This window comes from Periplaneta americana, chromosome 16, assembly GCF_040183065.1.
Source record: "Periplaneta americana isolate PAMFEO1 chromosome 16, P.americana_PAMFEO1_priV1, whole genome shotgun sequence".
NCBI lineage: Eukaryota > Metazoa > Arthropoda > Insecta > Blattodea > Blattidae > Periplaneta > Periplaneta americana.
Window position 1 is genome coordinate 58,931,061 of NC_091132.1, and position 24,908 is coordinate 58,955,968.

Sequence of the window (24,908 nt, forward strand, 5' to 3'; positions counted from 1 at the left end):
TTTGTTGTGTGTATGAATTGGTACAGTACATCCTTAACTTCTTTGTTACAGGCACATAGAATTGACTAGAGCCAAAGCAACTGGAAGAGAAAAGTCTTATCTGTCCCCTTCTAAATTTCTAAAATCTCCTACACTTCAACAGAAAATGTTTTATACGAAATATTAATTTTGTCTTTTCTAATATATGCTGCTTCTGCTTGGAGCTACATTCCAGAAAGTATTTTTAAACTTCTTCAGGTCAAACAAAATAATGCTCTAAGGATTATTCAAGCTCCTGACTGGTCCACTAAAATATCAAAGTGAAAATGTCTTTATTGATACCTGTCCAAAAAATTTAAAAATATAATGTGCATGCATACTTCAATGACTTCCAAATATTTTCCAGATTAATTAGTATGCGACAACTTTGATAAGTGCTGTTGATATGATGACTAGGCAGAAAACATAATTTCAAAACTCAATTTTATATAAAGAGATATATAGGCCTACTCAGGCCTATCTTATCCTAATAAGTCAGATAACAGACTGTGTTTTGATACTTGTCTTGATCATAGAAGAAAAAATATTTTTTGGTTTTGGAAATGAAGTTAATTATTTCTTTTGGAGGAATGCTCATTATGTGCATAAAATTAATAAAATTACAAATATTTTTAAAATGTGATAATATAATTTGGAATGACATCCCTATGTTACAAGGTCAACATTGTTGTAAGGGGCATTGACCAACACCGCCAACACTACATGCTTCGTTCAGAGCATTCCATACTTTTAAATTCAATGGTTGCGTAGCCCAGCGTTACGAATGTTCAATAGTTTGTATTCTTACTCAAGAACAAAATAGTTTGAAGCAAAACCATAAATTAAATGCGTCATAAGCATAATATTAACTCAATTTGGATTCTGAGTACTATATTTTAAGGTATAGTAATAGTTATATACAAATTACGGTTTCAAAGATGTGTGGAAGATGGTATTTCTGTAATATCACAATATTTGATAAATTGTATTCTTCCGCCCTTGTGTGACGCACCGGGATATCGTCGTAAAGCAGTTAGTTGGCGTGCTCTGAAAGATTAGTGTTTTTTGGCTTAACTTCACATTACTTTAGAGAGGTGAGTGTTATACACAGATGTTAGAACATTTATGAAGGGAAATATATAATATTGTTTGATTTTTACTTTGTAATTTAACTTATTTGTGAATATGTTTAGTGTAGCTTTGTGCGTGTTGATCGATCCGCCAAGGAGTTTCATGAATGTGGGTGGAGAAATGATTTTCTTTATAATTCGTTATGGCTAGAATATATTATGCAGATTATATTATTAGTATTGTACAATTAAAATATACTATTATAGATGTACTGAACTATATTTTAAAAGTTTATTGTTAATTATGGCGGAAGCGCCATTTGCATGGGTATTGGAACATGGGCACATGGTTGAGCATTACGGAAAGAATAAATGTTTGTGCACTTCAAAGTGCCTTTTCTATTTGAACAGACGAAAATATAACCAGAAACGTGATTATAATAATTTACGGCAATATGAACAATAAAATATCCAGTTTACCGTACTTCATGTATTTGCCGAGGAGGTATAATGATGAAATTGTCAATTTTGTCAGTTTCGCGTAGACAAGCTAGCTTATGTGTAATACAATTATGTCTGTAATTATTTTGTATAAATATTGATTTGTATGTTCGAAACATTTGAAGTGCATATCTTGCTCAGGATATTCTGAAATCAAGGTCTAGATGTTTCATATAGCACTGGATGCAGATATTAGTCTTTGTATATTGAAAAAGTGGAACGTTGCTAAATGGAGACTAGGCGTATTTCCTAATTCTACGGCCCTTGACTACCAATATCAGTGAATCTGTAAGTAGTATTGCGAATTCCTTTTATTCTCGAAAATGTCTGTGATATTTTATTACTGAATATGACCCTCTAAGAAATGTCCATAGTGTTAGGTGTTCCATTTTCCTGGAAGGAACCGTAACATTTCTTCAGACGGGATGTAAATATGGTCCCATTATTTATCATACAGCTTATTAAACTAACACAGCATCGAGTAGATTGGCCGCAATATACCGATAATACTCTAGTTTCCCCAAACATAAATTAGGCAGTCTTTGTCAAAGCGGTAAATAATTACGGCCTCTTTAACGCTGTCTTTGGTCCAGGGAAAATAACTTAAGAAAATACTCGCAGCATCCATAATTGAATACCTCCGTGGAAAAAGGTTGGATGTAACATGTTGCCCAAATGTTACATCCAACCTTATTCCACGGAGGTACTCAATTATTTATCGCTTTGGCGAAGCTTACATATACATTCTTTGGATTTTGCATACCGGTATTTCCATTTCTACGAAGATGAATTTAAACCTCGTTTACCATTGTCTACATAGGCCCTAGTGTTTTAGGTTGAAGTGGGCAATTGTTTAGTGTAGCGTTACCATTTACAAAATGTAGCCTATGCATGTCGTAAATGGAGGGGGGAGGATTATTGCCGACGCCGATTTCACACCGAAAATAAGCCCCTAAAGTTGCTATGAAAGTGCGGACAGGCGGGATCGCCCGTGCGAGGTGGAAGGGGTAGACTGCAGGGAGGGGCAGCACATGCATCTAATTTCCGTGTGTTTTCTTATTGATTGACGAGTTTTCGTAAGGTCGAAACAGTGACAGGTTAGGTTAGGTTAGTTTAGGCTTTTCATATGCCTTGGAAGAAAGGTAATTGTGAGTATATGCAAGGCATAGACAAAATTTAACCTAACCTAATACTGATTCGATCTTCCGAAAACTCGTCTTTTTCTCTGTGATCAGTAAGGAAACTCACGGAAATGAGATATATGTGGTGCCCCTCACTGCTGTCTAACCCTTCCATCCCGACGGAGTGATTGTTCCTGCCCTAATCTCTCCACCGGCCCCAACTTTCACAACTTTTCGACATTTATTTTGGGTGTGAAATTAACACAGACATTGTTTTTGGTGAAACGAGCGTTGAGCGGATTCCGCCGATTTTGGAATAGACACTGACGTACTTGAACTGCCAACATAGAAAACAAAAAATCACACTCTATCGCTTTCACCTTCATTTTGACAGGATAATAAAAACCTAACCTAACCGCGTCGGTGTCTATTCCAAAATCGGCGGAATCCGCTCAACGCTTGTTTAATCTTGTTTTTTTCGTTATGATATCTATGACTTGTCTAGGACTCAAGAATTTAAATACATTTGAATCTTAACTTGGTAACGTTATAGTAAAGAAATAATCATGAATCGAGCAAGCATTTTCGTTTACTGGCTACTACGGATTTGATTGCTTTGTAGTATGTAGCGTTGGACCATGACTATTGACATTACATCTGGCTATTTAGTCAAATATCTAGTTCACTTAAACTGGAAATACAGCTTTGGGACACGGCCTAAATAAACCTGGATGCCTCATCATCAGCGATCAGAGCTATGAAATATGAAAATACTTTCGAAGTATAATGTAGAAAAATACCCTAACTTTCAATATTGAAATTGTTAGTACCTTCTTTACATTTTTTAAGTATCTTTTTTCACATAACTCATAATGAAATTGCATTAGGACAATGCCTTCTTAATTTAGTGCTACACCGTAATGTCATGATTGTATAAAAATAGTCTATGAAGGCCATCATTCAAGCATAGATGTTCAGGTCCAGTGCTCTCTAAAATAGTTTGTCGTTTACTAGTCACCTAGTTGCTAGTTGAGCTTTGGGACATGGCCTTAATCAGTAAATAAGAGACTAGTAGGCCTATTGTAGTTTCATAAAATACGAGAACTTTCCTAGGACTAAAAATGCAATACAAATGAAATAAAAATGGGGATGTGTTATCGTAGATCAAAAAATAAAAATGGAGTAAATATTGTACAGACCAAGAAACAAAATTTGGACTACCAGAATTTTCCAAGGTCCAGTTACACCATACACATTGCGCATGCTCAGGTCGCCCAAATTTTGTTTCGGAATCTATACTTTACAATTCCGAGGGTTGGTAACTTGAGCAAAAATTTAACTGTGGTAATTCGCGTCTTTAGTACGGCGAAGGTCACCGAAGTTAAAAAAAAAAGTCGAGATTGTGATTGCTATGTAGAAATTAAAAAAAAATGTTTAATCTCTGATTGTACAGTAAGTAATAAAATTATGGACGCCGGTGAACTGCTTTGGTATTGTATTAATTGTGGTGGGGGGGGGGAAACGCCAAAGCTGTACGCCGGCGGCCATATTTACCGTTCAATCGAAGTTTACTAGAGAGAGAGCGCGCGAGCGAGAGAAAAAGAATGAAAGAAATGAGCGCTTTCTGGCTTACTGATAGGAAAAACCCGTTGCACGTAGAATTCTAATCGCGTTTCAATTTTTTATAACTTCCCTCCGTCAATATAGCCTGCTGGCGAGTGTTTGTAGGGTTTCCGGGAAACATGTGAACTTTGGAATGGTTTTTAATTCCTGTGGTTAAAAAGTTTTATATAAAATTCGCATTAGCGAATTGTAAAGAAACCTCTGAACACGTTGAGACTGCCTGCAGCTAATGTTCGAGCCTCGCATTCACTGAGCACTGTTACCATTGGCCTACAGGAACGTGATATCGAAGTACTGATTACAAAATTAATTCTGTTTGATTATAAGAAATGGAAATTTTGAACACAATTTTTTTTTTACAATTTCTTAAATTTTGTTACACACTCTTTAGCAGTTCCTCTTTATTTCCTCTCGATGGAGAGGAAAACAACACTCAGTTGTGATACTGTATTTTGCGAACAGGTGGTTGGACTAGTGAGATGGTGATATACGAAATTAATTTAAATAAATTCAATATTAGATCACAAATTTAATGTTATGAAATGTATCGGCCAGTTTTCTATTGTAGGATACAAGGCTGTTGGCCGATTTTGCCTGTGTGGTATTGATTTTACTTGACACTTGATTTTTTCTTATTCGAAAACCAGCCTGTAATAGGTATAGTCGGACCATCGGATCTGTGCCCCCGTAAGATATGCGAACTGAACCCTAATTCCTTCTCAGCCTCGGTAATTCATTTCTCTCCCTGCATTCCTATCTCTATTTTCTATCTCTCTCCCTTTTCTCTGCCCCACTACTCACCATTTTGAGCCTTCTTGCGGGACAGCTTATTTGCACTTGCAGTCCAGTGTTGTCAATTCAACATGAACACTGTAGCACAGAGTGGCGAAAGAAATATTATTAAGCAAGTACGTAATAGTATTTTGCGATGAAGAGAAACAAACAGGTCAGTATCCGTTTCCTATAAATCAGGCAACGAAAAGAGCAACTGATATCACAGGTGAGGCTTATTTTATTTCAATTGATTATGTATAAAAATTACTTAACTAATACTAATAATACAACATTTTATGTAATTTATATAGACAGGTCAGAACTCCTAATAAAGAAAATCAGGAGAGAGGAAGTCTGTGCAGGAGATGAAAAGCTAGAATCACCAGAGAAGAACAGACCAAGGGAACTTTTAATTATTGTAGATGGTATGAACCGATGTATTTTAAGAAGAAAGATACAAGAATTTTATACCGTTCAGAAAGAAGTTTCAACATTGAAGAAATTACTGAACCTTGCGAGGGAAGTAATAATTTCCAAGGTTGGAGAGAAAAACTGCGGAAAGTGATTCGAGACGTGGGATTTAGGTTTAAAAATGTAGAAATACAAGATGTATTTTGATTGAAAGAAATAATATTGTAGCATGGAGGACCAGTTATTTATGACACCGTTTGACGGAAGTTTGGCAACATCCCTATTCGGCAAGATTCGTGGCCTGCTGTTTAACGTGGTGGGAGGAAAGGTGGAATGGAGTACAGGCGTTAACTTTTCCAAGAGCGACGACAGCGCTGAAGGGGCACAGATCCGATGGTCCGATAATAGTGTATTACAATTACCGAGTCGTTAATTATGTGCGTTCTGGATACATAGGTTCATGTCTCTGCTAGAGGGGGGGGGGAACTGGTTGTTAGGTGTGGATGTTCTAACAATACCAAACGTGACAGAATCATAGAGGCTTGGCTGCGCCTCTATTTATTTGTTTACCATTGTCTCAATATGTCTACACTTTGCATTTTCAGGCGAGAAAATGTTCAGTATCATTATAGGTGGCGGCAGCCGTACATAGAAGACTGTGAATTCTTACATTTTTGAAACGAAGAAATATAATTATATACAGGAGATTTTATTATTTGCTGTATCACTATTTAAGTTATTTAATAGAGCAAAAATCTGAAAATCGGTAAATATGTCACATAGGAGTTATTGCAGGAATGGCGATATATTTAAACAATATAACGTATCATTGACACATTTGGGTGGCAACACTGTTCTCAACCACTGCAAAAGTTTCAACAAAACCAATATGAAAAATTCTGCGGCTGCAACCCTGAGAACCTTGTTCACACGCCGCCACTTTTAAGCTGCGCGCAGCATGAAAAAGTAGCGAGTAGCTGATTCGGCAGCCGCTACTTTTCGGGTTGCACGGAGGCTTGCACCGTTGTTCACACGTCGCAATACGAGAGTTGCGCAGTATTTTGTACTGCAGCGTTGCAAAAGTAGCGACGCGTATCGTATCTTATGTTTTGGTTCTCTGTGATATTTTGTGCCGAACTAACAAGATAGATGGCGGCTACGTGAAACAATTACCTGTTTAATGTTTTTGGTGAGATTAGGCAAGACGAGTTTTCAAGAGTGTGAATTTTTTTTTTTTAGAAAATTGGAGTTTCATTCAAAAAACTACTTTTATCTTAGGAAATATGAAAATGTTTCTAATCAGCTCTTTTAGGAAACTTAAGCAACTGCTTCTCCGAGGAACCCAGTTTATTTAAATGTTCGTCACCTATTTATGTTGAAAGACTTCTTGCATTGCATATTGCTATTTGTAGAGACTGGCACATTGTGAAGAAAATTAGGCAAAATATGAAATCTCTAAAACTTAATAGTTTTGTCTGTTTTTAATATGCTATACAATAAATCAGCACAATTGAAAAGTTTTCAGCATCATCAGATTCTTACCTGACTACAAGAGCTAGATAACTCAATTTTTATATTGAAGTGGGTTGGGAGGGGGGAGTTCATGTTGGCTGCACTCAGCACTGGTTACAGTGCAACGGAAGTAACTTCTCTGTGTTTTCTGGCAAAAGATTACACCTCGTATCAATTTTAATATTGTTTTATATGAGGGGAAACCCATGAGAAATTAAGTACCTAGACAGCAAAATTGATGGTTGAAAGCCATTTAAAACATAAATTTACACACACAAAAGTAAACATGGCAACACTGGAAAGACTCAGTTGATCCGAAAGAAAGAGCTGAGATGGATTAGAAACCACTTATTTCTATTTTGTTACGACTTTTCGAAATCATTGATGCTGAGAGTTCAATGACTGTAAAGGAGAATTAAGTTATTTCAGTAGTCCTTTGTAATCGCGGAATGTTTGTGGAATGGGATGGATTTGGTTTTTCAAGTGTTTCTGAAGAGCATCTCTTATTGTCTCATAATGTCCAGTGATCCCAGTTCAGTGGTAATTACAGAAATATTAAGGGGAATTCGTGCAAAATATTAAGAACAATTTTTTTTTTTTAATTTCATATTTTTGCATGTGTCATTATTAGTAAGATATAGGCCTACTGTGTAATATAAAATATTTTCATAAGGTGGGTCTTCCCAACATTTATATTAAATTAATCATTATTAGCATATGGTATGGATTATGAATTTTTTTTTTTGTATAATGTTATTTAACCTCCTTTTTATCGACTTAGACAAAAACAAACAAATGTGTGCTTTGTGAGTTACCAAGCAAGTTTTAACGCAAGTTTAATTTTGATTTTGTGATGCTACACAGTATTAATACTATTTTTTTTTTTTGTTGTTTTGTTTTGCAGGGAATAGATTAGAACGCTCACGCGTTAATTTGAGCAAGATGCCTGGATTCAGTAGTGTAGGCACGTTCAAGATTTTTATTGGGAACCTAGCTGATAAGACAACAACAGCAGACATCAAACCATTGTTTGAAAAATATGGCAAAGTTGTGGAATGTGATGTTGTGAAGAATTATGGATTTGTGGTAAGTTTCTATAAATTCACATTTTTGTTTAAGAAAACCTGTAAAAATTGTTTCCAAGTACACAGTTAAAGTAGGACATTTTTTAGTAGTGTATCCAATTTCTGTGCTTATTTGTTTTATTAATTGCAAATAAGAGTGTGGTAATACAGATCTTTAGTTATTCGTTTTTTTCTGAGTTTTTTTTCCTCCGTTATAAGTTGTATAATAGGGTCACTTCAAAATGTAGCCTAAAATTTACGAATGTGACCACTTTAATACTAAAATACCTCAAATCTAGCATTTCATAGCTAAACAGTATTTTAATTACCTATTATTAATGATTATTTTACAGAAATGCCTAAACTTCTGGGAAGCTGGAATTAGATCATAGAGTTTGCAATAGTAGCAATACAATTTCTTTTATTTCAGCATATGGAACATGAAGAGGCTGGTAGGGATGCTATTCAGAACTTAAATGGTTATTTAGTTCACAATCAAGCAATCAAAGTGGAGGCTGCAACAAGTCGCAAGGGGCCACAGACACCTACAACCAAAATCTTTGTAGGGAATCTCACTGACAATACAAAGGCTCCTCAAGTTCGAGCTCTCTTTGCTAAATATGGCACGGTCTTGGAGTGTGACATTGTCAGGAATTACGGTTTTGTGGTGAGTATTGTGGATAGCACTTCCTATATATCTTGTATAGATTAACAGTTTTCATGAGCTAACCCATTTATAGAATCGAACTCGTTATTACGGCATTTATTTCTTCAGTACTGTATTGACTCTATACAGGATGAGTGGGAGTAATTTGGGTATAAAAGCTGCCTTTTTTTTTTTTTTTTAGTTGTTGCCGTGATGAAATTTTCCAGTCAATTTTTTAATGTTAGCACTGTGACTTAGAAGGATTCTATTGCATTTTCAAGTATGTTGTTGACCTTTCTCATAATAACCCTAAATAATTATGAGGACATTTTGGTATAGTGCATATTATCGAAGTAAAATATGCTTCTTTTTTTTGTTGTAGCATATTGAATCAAGTGATGCGGTAAATGATGCTATTAAAGAGTTGAATGGATTTGTTGTTGATGGACAACCAATGAAGGTTCAGGTTTCTACAAGCAGAGTGCGTCAACGACCTGGTATGGGTGATCCTGAACAATGTTACAGGTATTCATCACTATTAATTTTAATCTCTCTTAATTTAATAACTGGTAAATAATTCTAATGTTTTTATAGAAGCACGAATATTTTAAATGAAAACTAAATTCATTGATAGGTTTAAAAAGATTGACTTAAAAGAAACTTGAGTTACTTCATTAGTTTCAGCAGAGCTGAACATTCGTACTAATCTCAGTTGACTGCAAACTTTCATTGGGCCACCATAATGCCCATCTGCACTTTTGTTAGGTATCCTGGAGGCTTCTTATTTTACTATATTGTAATACCTGAGTGAGGCTTCTTTTGGCACCAGAATTAAGATTCCTCTGTGATACATAGCTGGCTATGATTTAAATACCATAACTTCCAAATTTAATGCCTGCTCAAAAAAATTTCGAAAGGTGTTTATTCAAATTTTACAGCTAGCAAACACATTTAAAAAAAGAAGCACAGTATTTCGTTGTCATTTTGCCAACACTTCCAGAAAGTCAAATTATTATCCAACCAGTTGAAAGAAATATGTTTTCAACTTAGTTTTTTTTATTCTTACATCATTTACTTACTCTCACTTCAGGTTCTCTTATTCTTAGAAAGTTCATAAGTTCTTTTATTGTTATAAAATATTAATGCTGCCACACTAAAATAAAGGGGATTTCAAAGAGCATTTTCCTCTTGTTTCAAGACTTCTTCTGCTTGAAACCTAAATTTTTTATCGTGAAATTTCTATACATTGGAAATTTTTCTCTTCAACAATGGGGTAATAGTATACAAATTTTGAAACTTTTTTTTTTCCTCGTGTAAAATGTATGTGTAAATTGTATCTCTTAAATAATTTGTTTGATGACTGTTAAAAATAAATTCGTTTGATTTCATGATTCTGAATAAAATTTTGTTCTAGGTGTGGAAGAGGCGGACATTGGTCCAAGGAATGTCCGAAGACAGGGTGAGTATAAAAGTATCTAGATTAAAATCAGTTAAATGTTATTTATTCTTGATTTGTGTACAATTTCACACGTATACTTCTAGGATGGGTCCTGATAGGAATGGGTTTAGAGATCGCATGTTTGGACGTGAACCATATCCTCCTCCACCACCACCTCCATTCCTGCGTGACCGAATGATGGGAAGATTTGGTGTTCGGGTGAGTTTTTAATAATTTATGGTGGCTCTGAAAAGTAGTCATACATTACAAATGTGTGTTGAGTTGCCATTTCACACATTCATAACCCCGTACATATTATCATCTCTTGTAATAAGTTCAGTATAATTTATTTTCATTGTGTATTAGTTATTTTAATATTTTTAGATTTTAGAGCCAAATTGAAAAGAAAACATATGTGTAGGTCTTCTATCATAGCATATGTGTTGACTTCTACATTATGTGATCGTACACAGTTATCAACTAGGTCACTGCTTCAAGATTCTGGTCTCTTCTTTTACTATTGTTACTGTGTGATATCTGCCCAGTTTGCTTCATTTAATAACGCTGAATTAGAGATTTACGAGAATGTAACTATATTGAAATGCTACTGACAGTGGCAATGAAATTACTCATTACAAAGCCATGTTACAAAATCCACAGGACCTGTCAGAAATCGAACCTGACCTCTCAAGATTAGAAACTCTTGTCTAAAGACCTGAATCCTAGATGTGGTCATAGAGCTAATATAATTTGTCTTGATTACTGAAATATTTTTAGATGTAGTTTCGTACTAGGTAACAAGTTCGTTTCATATGACGTAATTTTCTTACATTTGCAGGATGGCTTCTATGATGGATATTATGATCGCAACCGATTTGACGAGTCCCGTGAAATATTTGAACGTCGTTTCCCACCTCTTCCACCACGGGATTTGGGACCATCTCTGAGAGGACGTGACTTCTTACCACCACCTCCTCTTCCTCCCAGGCCACGCGATCCTCTGCCTCCTCCTCCACCTCTAGGACTCCGTGGACCCTCCAGTTCATTGAGGGATACTCCATCATTTGATCGCGGCAGTTCAGATTATGGCATATTCAGTCGCCGCTCTCCATCTGCTTCAGCTGCTCCACCAAACAGATTCAGGTAACAGTGTTAACAATACTGTCTAAACTGAATGCAATACTTCATGGTATGTGAAGGACAGCCAGTGTCTCTGTGGAGCTATGTGTGTTTACTGGTGGAACTCTGTACATCAGAGCACACTGCAAAGAATGCAAAAAATGAAAATCTTCACACCTGTGGAATAATAGCGAGTCTGGCCGAGAAACCAGGTGGCCCGGGTTCGATTCCCGGTCGGGGCAAACTTTGGGAACATCGGAACATCGCTTAGCAAATTTATCCTTAACTTTCATGCAATATAATATTTAAAGTCTGTAGCTGCATTTAGATTGGCAACAGGCCATGACTATTTGGCCAAACACTGCATAGAATTGGAATATATCGGTCCCCTAACTGCCCATTGTGCAATTCAAATCAAGAAATAGATTCGGAACACCTCAAAATATGTGCTTCAGTGACTGACCATGACAATATCTTTGAAAAATATTGAAGTGCAAGAGGCCAAATGACTTTGTCAAACACCTGGCATTAGAAAACAACATATTTAAAGACAAATAATAATAATTATTTAATAGTACGAAATTTAAAATCAATTTAGAAACTTCGTCAGCAGAAATATAAAGGATTTGCTATTCTAATTGTTGGTCATTGTCGGTAGTAACAGACAGTATTTTTCTTTCGTTATACTTGCAATGCCAATGATGAATTTTATTGTTTCCTCATACTTTAAATCTAAAATAATTTTAAAATATTTTTTGAAAAAAAAAATAGGGAGGGGAACTTATATTTTTCTTTCAGTGCCACACTCGCAATGACAGTGGTGTATGTTCATGTTTTAAATCTAATATGATTTAAAAATATTTCTTAAAAAAATTGGGGGTGGGGAGGTTTTAGACTGGTGAGCACCCCCCCCTCCCCCTGCCCATGTCACAGGGACTGAGTACAGTGTAGTCAAAGCACAACTTACAAACAACAGTATCTCAGACTGGACCGTCAGCTGTTGATCCCAGAATAGTGCCTCCTGTTAGTTGGAATATCTTGATTGTGGGTAGTGAAAACAACACGAGAAAAAAAAGTTGATTTACTGACTTCCTGTGCATTGATGAAGATGAGTCTTGTACAGCCATGGCGAAGAAATTTAGCCCTTGTTAGATGTAATATCTTTATCTTTAAGCGATTTTTCGAGAGTAAATAGTATAGAGGGCCTTCAGCATAACCTGCCTTCATATGCTATTAAGTATTGTACTTAGAATAAATTAACATATGGATTAGTGTATAATGGTTGATAACATGTACCAATATTTGCATTTTTTAAGTGCTTTGAGAAGTAGATTTGATGAGCTAATTTTGTATTTATTATTTTCTAGCCGGCTGTATGAGGATTTCAGTCGTGACAGTTTTGATGAAAGGAGGTGAGTTGTTTATGGGCTCATAACGCTTATTGCCTTTGGCTTATTTTGATGTATATGCCTTCGCTTGTTTGGCTTATTTTGGTGTGTGTATGTGTACAAACTTTGCTTGTTCCCGCTATTTTTCTCAGGGACCTTAATATCTCCTTTTAGTAGCTGAAAAATGATAGTCTTGTTACATTGTCATTCGGAAATTAACAAAATTGGGTTGGAAAATGGAATTTGAGCATGCATTTCTTTTCTGTCCAGTTTCCTTTAATCATTGAATGGTATTGTAGACATGCATATTAATTTCAGATAATAGTAATAGGATTTACTAAACCTGGTTATAGACCGAAATAATCTCCATCAGTTATCATGCTCTCATTATAAAATGGCCCACACATGCTCACACTTGGGCAAACTTTTGAATGTACACTCCGGCCTCTCGATAAAAGTGTGCATGCATGGATGATATCAGGCAGTGTGAAGTTTCAATCTGTTGGAATTCTTGAGTGCGCACTCCAGGAATGAACATGGCAGAAAATTGACAAATGCCCAATGAATTGATGCGTGATTTTATAGAACTCTATCCACAATACGAATCTTCATGGAAAGTGATATCTTCAACTAATGCTAATAAATAATTACGAAATGAAGCAATACCAGTAACTTATTGAGTTCATTCAGCAAACTTTTTCAATTATAGATAAGGAATTTGTAGAGTTGATTTCTTTGTATGTCAGCAAATGGTAGAAGAGTTTGTCTCCATTCTCATGGAACTACTATAAAATCATTCAGGCCTACATCTTCATAATGTACGTATCATGGCAGAAATCCACCAGCGTAGCTCGAGCAGTAGTGTGTTTGCCTGCTGATCTGGAGTTGCGCTTGGGCATGAATTCGGTTCCTGCTTGGACTGATTACTTGGTTGGGTTTTTTCCGAGATTCTCCCCAACTGTAAGGTGAATGTAAGGTAATCTAAGGCGAATCCTCGTGTCAGCTCGCCAAATACCCCCTCACAATCATCAATTCCATCGGGACTAAATAGACCAGTAGTTCATACAGTGTCGTAAAATAAACAAATAAACTTAAGTCATGGCAGAATCATGTATGTACAGTACGTCTAGAATTGCGTCTAAGAGTACGCATGTTGTTAGAACAGTATCTTTATATTGAAGTGTTAACTGGAGTATGGTAGGCTATATCCTAAACGTGGATATCATAGGAATTTGACGTACTATCCTTGCTCCCTAGAGTTCTAGATATTCAGTAATTAAATATTTTTTCTCTTTGGGAAGTTTGCTTATAAGGTACGGTTTAATGAAATTCTTGTGCAAAGAAAGTGTCCAGTCATCAGTAAACACAAAATTCAAGTCATCTACAGAGTCTTTATTTTTTGTAAATTTTATTTGTTTCCAGTTCAACTTTTATAAAATCTTGTTTTCTCAGTTACCCTGTGCTGTAGTATCATGATCTGAGGCAACATGCCTATGACTCGTATTATGGAATGCACTCTGGTTTGACTCATCATGGGGAAGTAATCTTCTCATTAAATTCTGGGCAGTGTATAGAACCAGTGCCCACCCAGCACTATGATAAATTTTGGAAGCTATGCTAGGTAGTGAAATCTGGTTTCGAAAACCAGTTAAGAGGTCTGGGAGTTCTGGGTGCTGAATGTGTGATACTACAGTTCTGGTTGAATGATTGTTCACTTCTGCTAATGCATGTGGACGTGAGGGCAACAGCCGACTGGTGGGCCTTGGCCCTTCATAGGTTATTCATGCCATGGACTACATTGTTCCCTCAATTGCCCCACCATCCGAAATCCGTCAATTTGTTCCAACGTGGACATAAATAAGTAGTTTGCATAAACTACTGCCAGGAGGACAATGCTCTGAAATTTGGCCCTGTGCATTTTTTTGCAGAAGCCAGTTCTTTCTCATTTTCTATAATTATGACAGCCACCATTAATTGTCTTTAAAAAACAAAATGTAATTTCGGTTGCTTGGGAGTGTACTCATAACTGAATTCTCTATGGTCAAATTGGGGAGTCACTCAAGAATCTCCAGGAGTATATTCAAAAGTGTGCGCTTGTGGGACCCTTAAATAAAGAAAAGGCACTGCGAGGCCTCCAAATGTTAATTAAGGTATTTTTTCATGTAATGCCTTGTCCATACATTCATGCACTAACTTGGCACCTTAACTATTAGATTAATATTTTTTATATTTAGTATTTATGATTTTTCAGTTTATAGTTACCAATACCTTATTCTTCAGAATACAGTTACTGTGCTTGAACAGTTGTGCCAGTTTCATTTACAGTATATATAGTAATGCCAAGTATTTAGGACCCAAAATATTTCAAAAGTTTTAGATGTCATCAGTATACAGTTTAAAATTGCGGTTTTATTGGTTTTCTTCTCAATATCCTCTTCCAATCAGTGGATGATCCAGATTACAAATATGAAAGTGGGACAGGTTGCATGTGTCAGAAGCTCCATATAGTTGAATGGTGAAATCATTTCGGAAGAGACTTGTGATACCTTTTTAGTTCTTATTCTCTGTTGGTGCTTTACACGTAAAATGCATGCAAAAATGGACCTCTTCAAACAAAGTATGATTGATTATTGTGGCAAGTCGTATATTAAGACATAAACAATACAATCTTTACTTTTTTATTTATTGTGCTCTTAGAATTGGATGTATTTCTGTCAACTTCCAAGCAGCCTTTAGATTCCAAGTGAGATCACTGAAGTACAAAATACATAATTTTTATCAATCTTTGCCAAATTGTAAGTCAACATGTTAATTTTACTTTTATATTGTATAGCATTTTGAAGGAATTCATTGTATTGCAATTAAATTGTTTTTAATTTTTAGATATTTCTATGAAGTAAAGCAAAACACCATTTTAACGAATGTCTGGGGACTAACAATTTTTTATACCAGTTTTTTTTTTTTCTTAAAAAATGGGAGTTTTCTCATATGAGCAAGGAAGATCTGAGAGTAGAAATTCAAACATCTTCACCTGCAAGTCATTCAACTAGTACATTATTTACATGTTCTTAATGTACGGTATCATTAAATTCACTATTACACTTGTCATTCAAGATCGAGATGTGTACTACTAATCATGATACACTGGCACTGCACTGGCTTAGATCGTACTTTATGTAGAAATAGATTACTACTATTTGAAGTAGGTTCGGAATTTAGCTAAAACTGGCTGTGCATTCTCAAATCCATTCCATATTAATCTTTTGGAACTTCAAGATATAGCCATTAATTTTTTAAGACATTCCTTGTTAAATGTAAATAACTATCTGTACAGTGCTATATTACATGAAAAATAAATTATTCCTGTCAAGGATAGCTGCCAAAAAAAATTGAAATATTGTTAATCTACAATTAATTTAGGTGCTGTTACCGCTCGGTACCCCCTTTTCAAGGGCAGCTATCCTTTTTTGGATATCTCTCTCTCTCTCTCCCCTCCATTTCTTTACATAAATAATTCACTAGTTACGCGAAAGATCACATGTCAGACTATAGTGTCATGAAATGGCAAGAATGTTACCCGTGACAGCTGATGATCTGCTTGCCAGACTGTAGTGCCAAAGAAACCGCAGCAGTGCTAGTTCCTTAAGTTTGATTTTCTCTTTAGTAGTAATAGTAGTATTCTGTTGTCTACAATGCATCCATCATCTTATAAGCCTGTATGCAATTTACTTGCAAATTCCTGTGAAAGGATTATCATAAGTGAAAGAGAACTGGCAGAGTAGTGTTTCACTGTGCTAGTGGCTGTACTGCAAAGTCGAATATCTTAGTTTTTATATGTAACATGAATTACTTCGTGCCTTTCCTTTCTCAGTCTTGTTTGGGGTGGGTAGAACAAAACCTTGAATAAACTTTTTTTGCAATATTCTTACGTTACTCTGTAATTTGTTCCTTACGGATTTATGAACAGAAAAGTTATCTGGAAGAAATAATCAATTTATTGTATTTAAATTCATATAAAAGAGGTATTATTTGTATCAAATATAAGTAATATAATGTATTATGCAGATTTAATTTTTTTCTTTGTTTTTACATATAACTTACCTGCTATTTTGCTAAATTTTTTATTCAGACCCAGACTCTATATGTCTCTGAAATCTCACCACCTCATCATCATAGTCTAACAACAGGTTCTGAATTATTATACCCACTGCTGACTCTTACCACAACCAGTTCTCACAATTTTGCAAGCAGTATTGTCAGTTGAAATTTGTAAATTTTGGCAGCCACCAGTGAACACTCCACTGTCACCTCACAAAGTTGACTTCTTATTTATGTTGCCAAAGTGCCCCCAGTCATCCTTTAAAAGTCACAAGTAATTTGTGGCCATTGCCACGTTTGAAGGTTTCTGCCTTGGCTTGGTCGATATAATGACTTCACTTGCTTCACCAACCCAGCATGAACTGTTTCTGAGCTGAGAGGTAGTTTTTGAAGAAGGAAAAGGAGCTGCTTAAAATGGAATACTGTAATATACATGCACAAAAAGTCACTTTTCATTGAGATTTACCTATGTTTACCTCATTGCTAATATAATGTTCTTGCTTCAGTGATTGCTAAAGATTTTTGTTATAATACGAAGTTTAATATAGTTGTGAAAACTTTCGTGATGGCTAAATATTGTTTTTGGTGTGTATTTTTGTGTGAAATTTTCATTTCATAATATTGGCAAGATTTGAATATATATCAGATGTTTAAATACCGTTTTCTCTCAAAAGTTTTTTAATCAGGAAAGTATTTTTCTGTATCAAAAATTGTCAGGCAAAATACATTTATGATTAAAGTTTTGTACTTCCTACAAAACTGCATTTCCTGTTTCTTCCATCTTCTCTTGCTACCAGTTCAGTTCAGAATCGAACAGTTTGCTTTTGTGTCCCTCAATTTAAAGTGGATGGAGCATGACACCCTATTCTTATTGGAATTTGCATGGGGTTTAAGAAAATTGATTACATGCTCTCGTTGTTTGCTTACCTTTTTTGTGACGACGGAAATTGATATATTGTATATTTAGATTCACAGCATATACAATCCCTTTCTGTAAAGTAGTTGATGTAATTACATGACCATTATAATCAGAAATAGCTACAATTATTTTTTTAGTGGTGAATTCCGGTCATCCCAGTTACACAAGTTTAGCCTGGTGATCATAGGTCTAATCCCAGTGAATTCAAGTGGAATTCGTTTATGAACAAATACTGTATTGGGTTAGGTTTTCTTGGGTACTCCGATTTATTCTATAATTTCAAGGTTTAAGTTGTTGAATACATTTTGCAGAAACATTGAAGTATAGTTAATTAAAAGTGATTGAGTTTTTATATGATGAAGGATCGTCTACTTCACGTTTATCTGAAAGAGCTATTTCAATTAGTTCCTTGACATGAGTACAGCATTACTGTTTTCATTATTTCAAAACTCCCAAAGTGCTGAACCGTTGCAGAACAAAACAAAAAAGAAATAGTAAATAGAAGTGTAGTGAATATCAATTATTACTCAGAAAGACCACATAATATGGCAAGATCTTAAAAAAATAGTAACTTTTAATTTCACAGGCAAAATATCAAATGCATTGGCTTCAATATGAACACTTGCACAGGAGATTAAGGGCTATGATTCAAAAGGGGAGGAGGGAGAAATAATAAAAGGAATTACCACTAAAAAATGCAGGGACCAATTTCAGTTCTTAGCTATTAGAATGGCCTATTATAAGCTAAGACGTGAAGCAAGTGAATAATGTGTGGAAGATATAATTGTATATCAGTATCTACAGATTAATTTAGAGAAGAGATACGAATATTTCATGGCCTGCTATGCTAAGTGGTGGTTGAACCTGTTGTGGCCTATCTGCTTGCTGTGTTTAGTTAGCTCTGAGTGAGTTGTTGGAAAGAAATCATATAATTAAATGTATTCTCTCTCTCTCTCTTTTTTTTTTATACAAAAAGTGCTAGAAGTCTTGTCATTTGGCTTGTGTACACTGCTGATATCCATGGATAAAGTTTCTTATTGCTTCAGCACAATTTGTCTTAAAAAATCGACGAAATTTCGTGGAAAATGTTCTTTTTAGTTCCTCTTTTGTCTGCGGGTATGACTTGTTTTCTTTATCACTTAACTTTCTCCTCAGATAAGTTATAAGGATTGAGGTTGGGGTAGTCAGGTGGCCATTATCTGTAATTATTCTGTCTTGAAAAACAACTTAAATAAAGGAACTTTAGATTCATGCACCATATCAGCTTTCACGGAATCCTATTGAAACCACGCCTACACTTTCTCTTTGTCAGTTAGCAGTGTGCACAAGTTGAGGGACAACACACACCGCTTCGAGCACTTTTTGCAAGAAGTGAGTACAATTTTAACAATGCATTCTTTTCTTTAAGCTCACCCAGGGCCAGTTATGCATGAAAGACAGCTGGATCTCAACAGATCGCAAAATGTTCGCATCTCTCGTCTAAATTAGTCTTGTGTAGCATTAGAGACAAAACAAATATTTAAATCGAGGAATTTGCTTTGCTTTTGTACACAATAAAACATAAAATAGGCTTCATTATAAGTCTCTCTTTTGAGAGATTGATATTTAACAAAAGTTTTCTTGTGGTTTCCTTGTGTACTGTATTTGGTTATATCCTATTTTATAGGTATAGGTGCAAAAATTGACCCTTTTGCCGCTAATTGATAATTCTTAGTAACTTAAATACTAAAATTTATTTCACCTTGTATATAGTTTGAGCATATTCTTTTACTTGTATTTTTAATGCACTGATTCTTACAAAATAATACTAAATGGAAACTAAACCTGCTTGTGTAGTTCTATTTTAAGACTGGTGATATAGTGTAACCATGGTGCGACCTGGTGTGGACTAGTTCTACTTGAATGAGTGTAGTATGTAACAATGGAAGACTCATTTGCACACTATATTTAGGACGGTATTTAAAGCTATAATGTTCATCCTCCTATTAGTGTAACATGCTTGTCATGTCAGCATTGCGAATCAGACACCTGAATTTCCAATGTTGTGTACAATCTCAAGAAGACATCTTATAAATCAGGCATTCGAGTTGTTATGGATGTTACATTTTTACTATTTTCAGACTCAATATATTGAAAATGGTATTATTTTTGTCATCTTTTATTATTGGAATCAATATAGAAGATCAGTATCATTTTACAGAAAAAAAGTTGTTGAATTAAAATTTATTATTGTAGAAAATAAAAGGTTTTGTCACAGATGTTACAAGGTTTGTGAATTCACTTCACACCTTAGTAACAAAAAGTGTAAAACTCAGGTCTCTGCCTAAAGGAAAAGGAGATTCATTCTCATAATGTACATGTGAAAGGTATGGAAATCCCATGGCATCCAGTTAGTTCACAATAACGTAATTGGTAAATATTTTATAGCTATTTCTTCCATGTAACAGAATATGTTACACACATTTTGTCACAGATCAGTAATGTCCTTAATTTTTCCAGTTTCAAAACAACTGTGACATTTCTAAGTCAAAATATTCACTTGAACTATAAGATTAATTGATATTAACCCAAACTACTCAAAATAAATGGCAGAAAGAATATAGTACAGATTAAAAAGTTCCTTGATCCTGGAGCTCTGGAATTAACATTACAGACTCTCGAAATATTTCTTCAACAATAGCTCCTTGAAAAAAATTTCTATAAATGATGCAAACGTTAGGGAAACAAAACAGTACCTATTACCTAGTCAAGATCACTTGATTCAATGCCCATACAACTTGTAAAATATTTTTCTTTTCAAAATAAAGCATTAGAATATTTAAATTTAAAGACTTATCTATGTCTTACACTAAGAATAAGCAAATATTTTTTAAAAATACTTTTTCATTGGAATTCCCAGTTTGCCTGGAATGGCTGAAATAATTTTATCTCATAAGTTATGTTCCCAGAAGGAAAAGTGCAGTGTTGACATGTATTCAAATACCAGTTGAAATAGGATTCATATTATCTCATTATATTAAATATAACTATACAATCCAAACATAATTCTTGATTGGTATAGGCTTCCATTTTATTATTTGAATTTTATTTTTTATTTATAGAAGTTTCAAGGTTTTAATTGTCCATATGTTTAAAAGCTTTCTCGCACTTTTCTTGAAATGTTCTCAGCAGACTCTTGAAATAAAAATTGTAAGTCACTAATCTTCGCAGTTTAATCCATTCTTCATTGAAAATTGCTTTAACATAACACAGATTCTTTTTAACTTAAAAACACTTTCTATCCTCAGAGCAATTTCAGTAGTGGTCTTCACTTACAAGAACACAAATGAAATCTGATAACTTTTCAACTTGTTTATAGAGCGATTTCTGAAGAGGAAATTATGCTTAATGAAAGAGTGTTTTTGCGCACGTGTGCTGGCACGTTCTCTTTAAATTTGAATATATTTTGATCAAGTTATACATACACATCGCCAGCACAATATTACAAATCCTATTTCTGAAATTTAAAAATAGGGCCGAAAAAAAATTTATTTCAGTTTAAAGGTCTGTACAGACATATTCTTTAAACATTGCACATGACAATCAGTTTCATAATATTATTACAGAGAGATGAGTGAAGACGAAGGGGGCTGGCCAATGGACGAGTGGAGTAACCTTGAAACCTGGGTACACAGTGGACCTTAGTGTAGTCAGCCAGTGTGGGTTTGGGAATGCGCCTAGCTTGAGAGTTACAGCTATAGATCTTGAAAGATCATAGTGCCTCCCTCCTGAAATTCAATTTATTGAGTGAGGAAACTGACATTATTGAGGTAGTAAATTGATGTGTGTATGTATGCCACCTGGTCTACCGGCACTGAAACATGTAGTATAGGAATTTGTACTTTTCCAGCTCAAAGTAGGTGTTGAAAATGTCCCCCACCAACTGCTACACACTGTTTTGACACCTTCTTATGAAATTAATTACTTTAAGAAGTTCTGCTTCACTGATTGACTCGATTTCAGCTCTTATAGTCTTTAAGATCATTTATTATATGCTGATTTTTCGCATAAGCCTTATTTTTAAGTGCCCCCCCCCCCCACCCATAGATATCGCATGGTGTTAAATCTGGACTTTGTGAGGCCCACAAATTTTTACTGATAATTGTCATTCCGAAAATTTCGACGTAATTCTCTCTTGGATTCTTGTTGGAAATATTCTGAGGAACGTTCTCCATAAGTCTGTCTAAAAATGGATCAAGAATCTCTCTGGTAATTGTACCCTGAGTCAAAATAGGCCCAATAATTGTGTATCTGTTCATTGCACATCACACTCCTATTTTTTCACCGTGCAAAGCTTTTTTGAGTACAAGATTGGATTTCTCCTGACTGTAATACCAATGATTTTGTGAGAATACGTGTCCATTTAAATGAAAATAGGCCTCGTCAGAAAAATAAATTAATGTCGGATCAATTTCCTCAGAATTTACTTTCTCTAAAATCCAATTAAAAACATGCAATCTCTTATTGGGATCTTGTTCATTTAACTTTTGAAATACCGGAATTATGTGTGGCTTTAATTTAAGTAATTTTGTTGCTTGACTAGCGGACTCGTAACTTGTTTCCTGCGCTAAACGCTTAAGACTATACAAGAGCTGAAACCAAGTCAATCAGTGAAGCAGAACTTCTTAATAGTATATTATGCAACGAGCCTATAATGATAGTAATTAAGACGCAAGTATATTTATGAAACGAGCGCAAGCAAGTTTCATAATATTCATACGAGCGTCTTAATACCATTATAGTCAAGTTTCATACGACTTTTTATGCTCGACCATATTTCTAACTTGAAATTATTCAGATGTATACATTTTATTTGTATCTGACAAGTTCGGAAGTGACCTTGTTCTGGGTCGTGAATTGTGAGATGTGCGCAGACGCGAAAGTATTGATTTTTTCCGAGGAACAATAATGTCATTGACCTTGATGTAATCCCGTTAAACTTGATATAACCTTGATTATTGAATTCGACATTGAAAAACGAGATGACAAATTGAATTTATTTGAATATTATTTACAATTAACGCTAATTATTATAGTAACAGAACATAACCTTCTGCGACAGTATTGGATTTCCAGCCTCGGTGACTTTTCGCTAATTCTCTTTCGATTGCATATCCGAGAATAATCGATACTTGCGGTTTTATAACGGTACAAAGCTGATTTGTCATTGGCTGAACACCTGTAAGCTGAGTTGTCATTGGCTGAACACCTGTACTTTAATGAGTAGGTGTATAATTACTACATTTCGGCATGGTCGAGCATAAAGTAATTAACAATTTCATAAGGTGTCAACAGTGTGTAGCAGTTGAGTTGAAACATGACAGAGTAATGGATTTTTAAGGGTGATGAAAGTCCTTGGCATGGTTCTCTTCGGAAGAGAAAGTTGGAAGTGTTGTAGATTTATTGCATATGAAAGAACTCTGTCCCTGATGGCAGAGGGAAAATTTCTAGTCCGTAAAAATTTGGAGGTGGCACAGTGAGCCTATACTAATGGCCTATCTGTGTGCACATGATTTAATCTCATTCGCCACACTTAATATCATTGGTGCAAGATGAATACAGATGAAGGTAAATGTTTGTATATAGATTTCCGGTTCATTATAATTTAGAAATTAAAAGCCGAGATACATACTGCTGTTCAACATTTATGCCACACCATGGTTCCTATCTTCACTTATGGTCAGGACACTGATTCTGTTACAAGTACATATTATATTTTACACACTTTTTCTCTTCCTATTCTCTATCCACTCGCTAATGCCATCTCTTATCAAACATGTCAGCAGTGTTGATATGAGTGTATAAAACTAAAAGTTGTAATAACTTCACCTGTGTCTGTGGAAATGTGTGGTGATGGTGGTGTTGGTGCATGTGATCCAGTAAAGAACATATTTAACATTTGCTGACATGTTGATAATGTTTACAAGTAGTAAGTGTGATAGCAGTCTGGAGCTGTGGTCCACCCTGTGGTACTTTTTAGAAATTCATATACAAAGAAAATGGTGAGCTTTCATTAGTTGAGCATGTACTGTTGTGCCACGAGATGGCAGAGAAATGTTCAGATGGGACAAGGGGCAAGCATTTGCATAGTATTGTTAATGTTAGTGTTCATAGCTTCCTCCTGTCCCATCTAGAATACTTCTCTGCCATCTTGCGGTGTGACAACAGTAAAATGTAACTTGCTTCTGTTGTAACTAATTTAATAATATGCTTAATGTACAAGTTTTAATTTAATTTTATTGAAAATCATGCAGTAGATTGCCGATAATGTAAGTAAATGCTCATTCATTGTAGACTGTGCATTGGGTGCTTTATTTTGTGGCATTACTATACAAGTGTTTAATTTTTTGATGTTGCATCACATGATAATGTTATTCTTACCTGCATGTATTTAACAGATGTTGCATATTGATTGCTTTGCAATTAATATTGGTATACATGATTTATAGACTGGATTCATGTTTCAGAAATAGTCTTTCCTGAACTACAATGTGAAGTTCGGTTGTAACCAGCCTTGCTATTGGCAGGCATGAGCTAATTGTGCCTTTGTTCTGTGTTAGACCGGCCGTTCGTGGAACAGCGTCCCCTCGCCGCTATGCACCGTATTAAGATGCATTCATCCGTCGCAGTTATATGCCGGTCGGTAGCGTCGGCATCGGTCGGGTGAATTGTTCGCTTGTGCGGGAAGCCTTGGGCCGAATGAACGGGAAGACGGGACAGGCATCCGTGTAGCGGACTTCCTCTCTCTTGAATTCCTTCACAAGTTCGTCTCCTTTCGAGTTAATTGAGCATGGTACATAAACATGTTCCAAATATCAATATCTTAATTCTTCAGTAGTTCATCTTTATTGTAAGTTCCATTTAGCTGCAGCAATTGTAGTATGCTGTATTTTTTCAATTAGATTTCCGTGAAACTTAGATTCATTGTAAATGTTAATATACTGATAATGGTTCGAAAGTAATTGTTGGCTGAAAAGTGACAAGATGATGTAATTCTGTTGTTTTTTTAATGTCTTATAGAACTGGGCCATCATTATTTCGGCATTATCGATTTATGACTTTGGCTGTTTAAGTTTTTCGTAGCAAGATAAGTCTATTAAATTCTGTAACTTTTTTCGTGTGTTGTCAATATACAATGTATGTGTACTGTGTATTTTTGGATTGGTT

General features: G+C 35.2%; 1 protein-coding gene across 4 annotated transcripts; it reads left to right on the forward strand.

Annotated features, from left to right (window-relative positions):
• Positions 1–919: 919 nt before the first annotated feature.
• On the forward strand, positions 920–24,894 carry lark (RNA-binding protein lark). 4 transcript variants are annotated; one of them, XM_069849322.1, is made up of 9 exons: positions 920–1,112; positions 7,935–8,116; positions 8,525–8,761; positions 9,123–9,265; positions 10,155–10,199; positions 10,283–10,397; positions 11,017–11,321; positions 12,665–12,709; positions 24,302–24,894. In XM_069849322.1, exons 2-9 carry the CDS (start codon positions 7,973–7,975, stop codon positions 24,348–24,350), a joined length of 1,083 nt encoding a protein of 360 aa, XP_069705423.1. In that variant the 5' UTR covers positions 920–1,112; positions 7,935–7,972; the 3' UTR covers positions 24,351–24,894. The 4 variants fall into 4 exon arrangements, with proteins under 4 accessions (XP_069705423.1, XP_069705425.1, XP_069705426.1 ...); XM_069849324.1 differs by lacking the exon at positions 24,302–24,894 and adding an exon at positions 24,209–24,239; XM_069849323.1 differs by having other exon boundaries at positions 958–1,112; positions 10,298–10,397.
• The last annotated feature ends 14 nt before the right edge of the window (positions 24,895–24,908 follow it).

Bases quoted from the DNA above. Each gene is read 5' to 3' on its own strand.
- lark (XM_069849322.1), top strand. From the start codon at position 7,973: ATGCCTGGATTCAGTAGTGTAGGCACGTTCAAGATTTTTATTGGGAAC. The intron at 9,266-10,154 runs GTATTCATCACT...ATTTTGTTCTAG, and splicing joins GATCCTGAACAATGTTACAG to GTGTGGAAGAGGCGGACATT. The intron at 11,322-12,664 runs GTAACAGTGTTA...ATTATTTTCTAG, and splicing joins GCTCCACCAAACAGATTCAG to CCGGCTGTATGAGGATTTCA.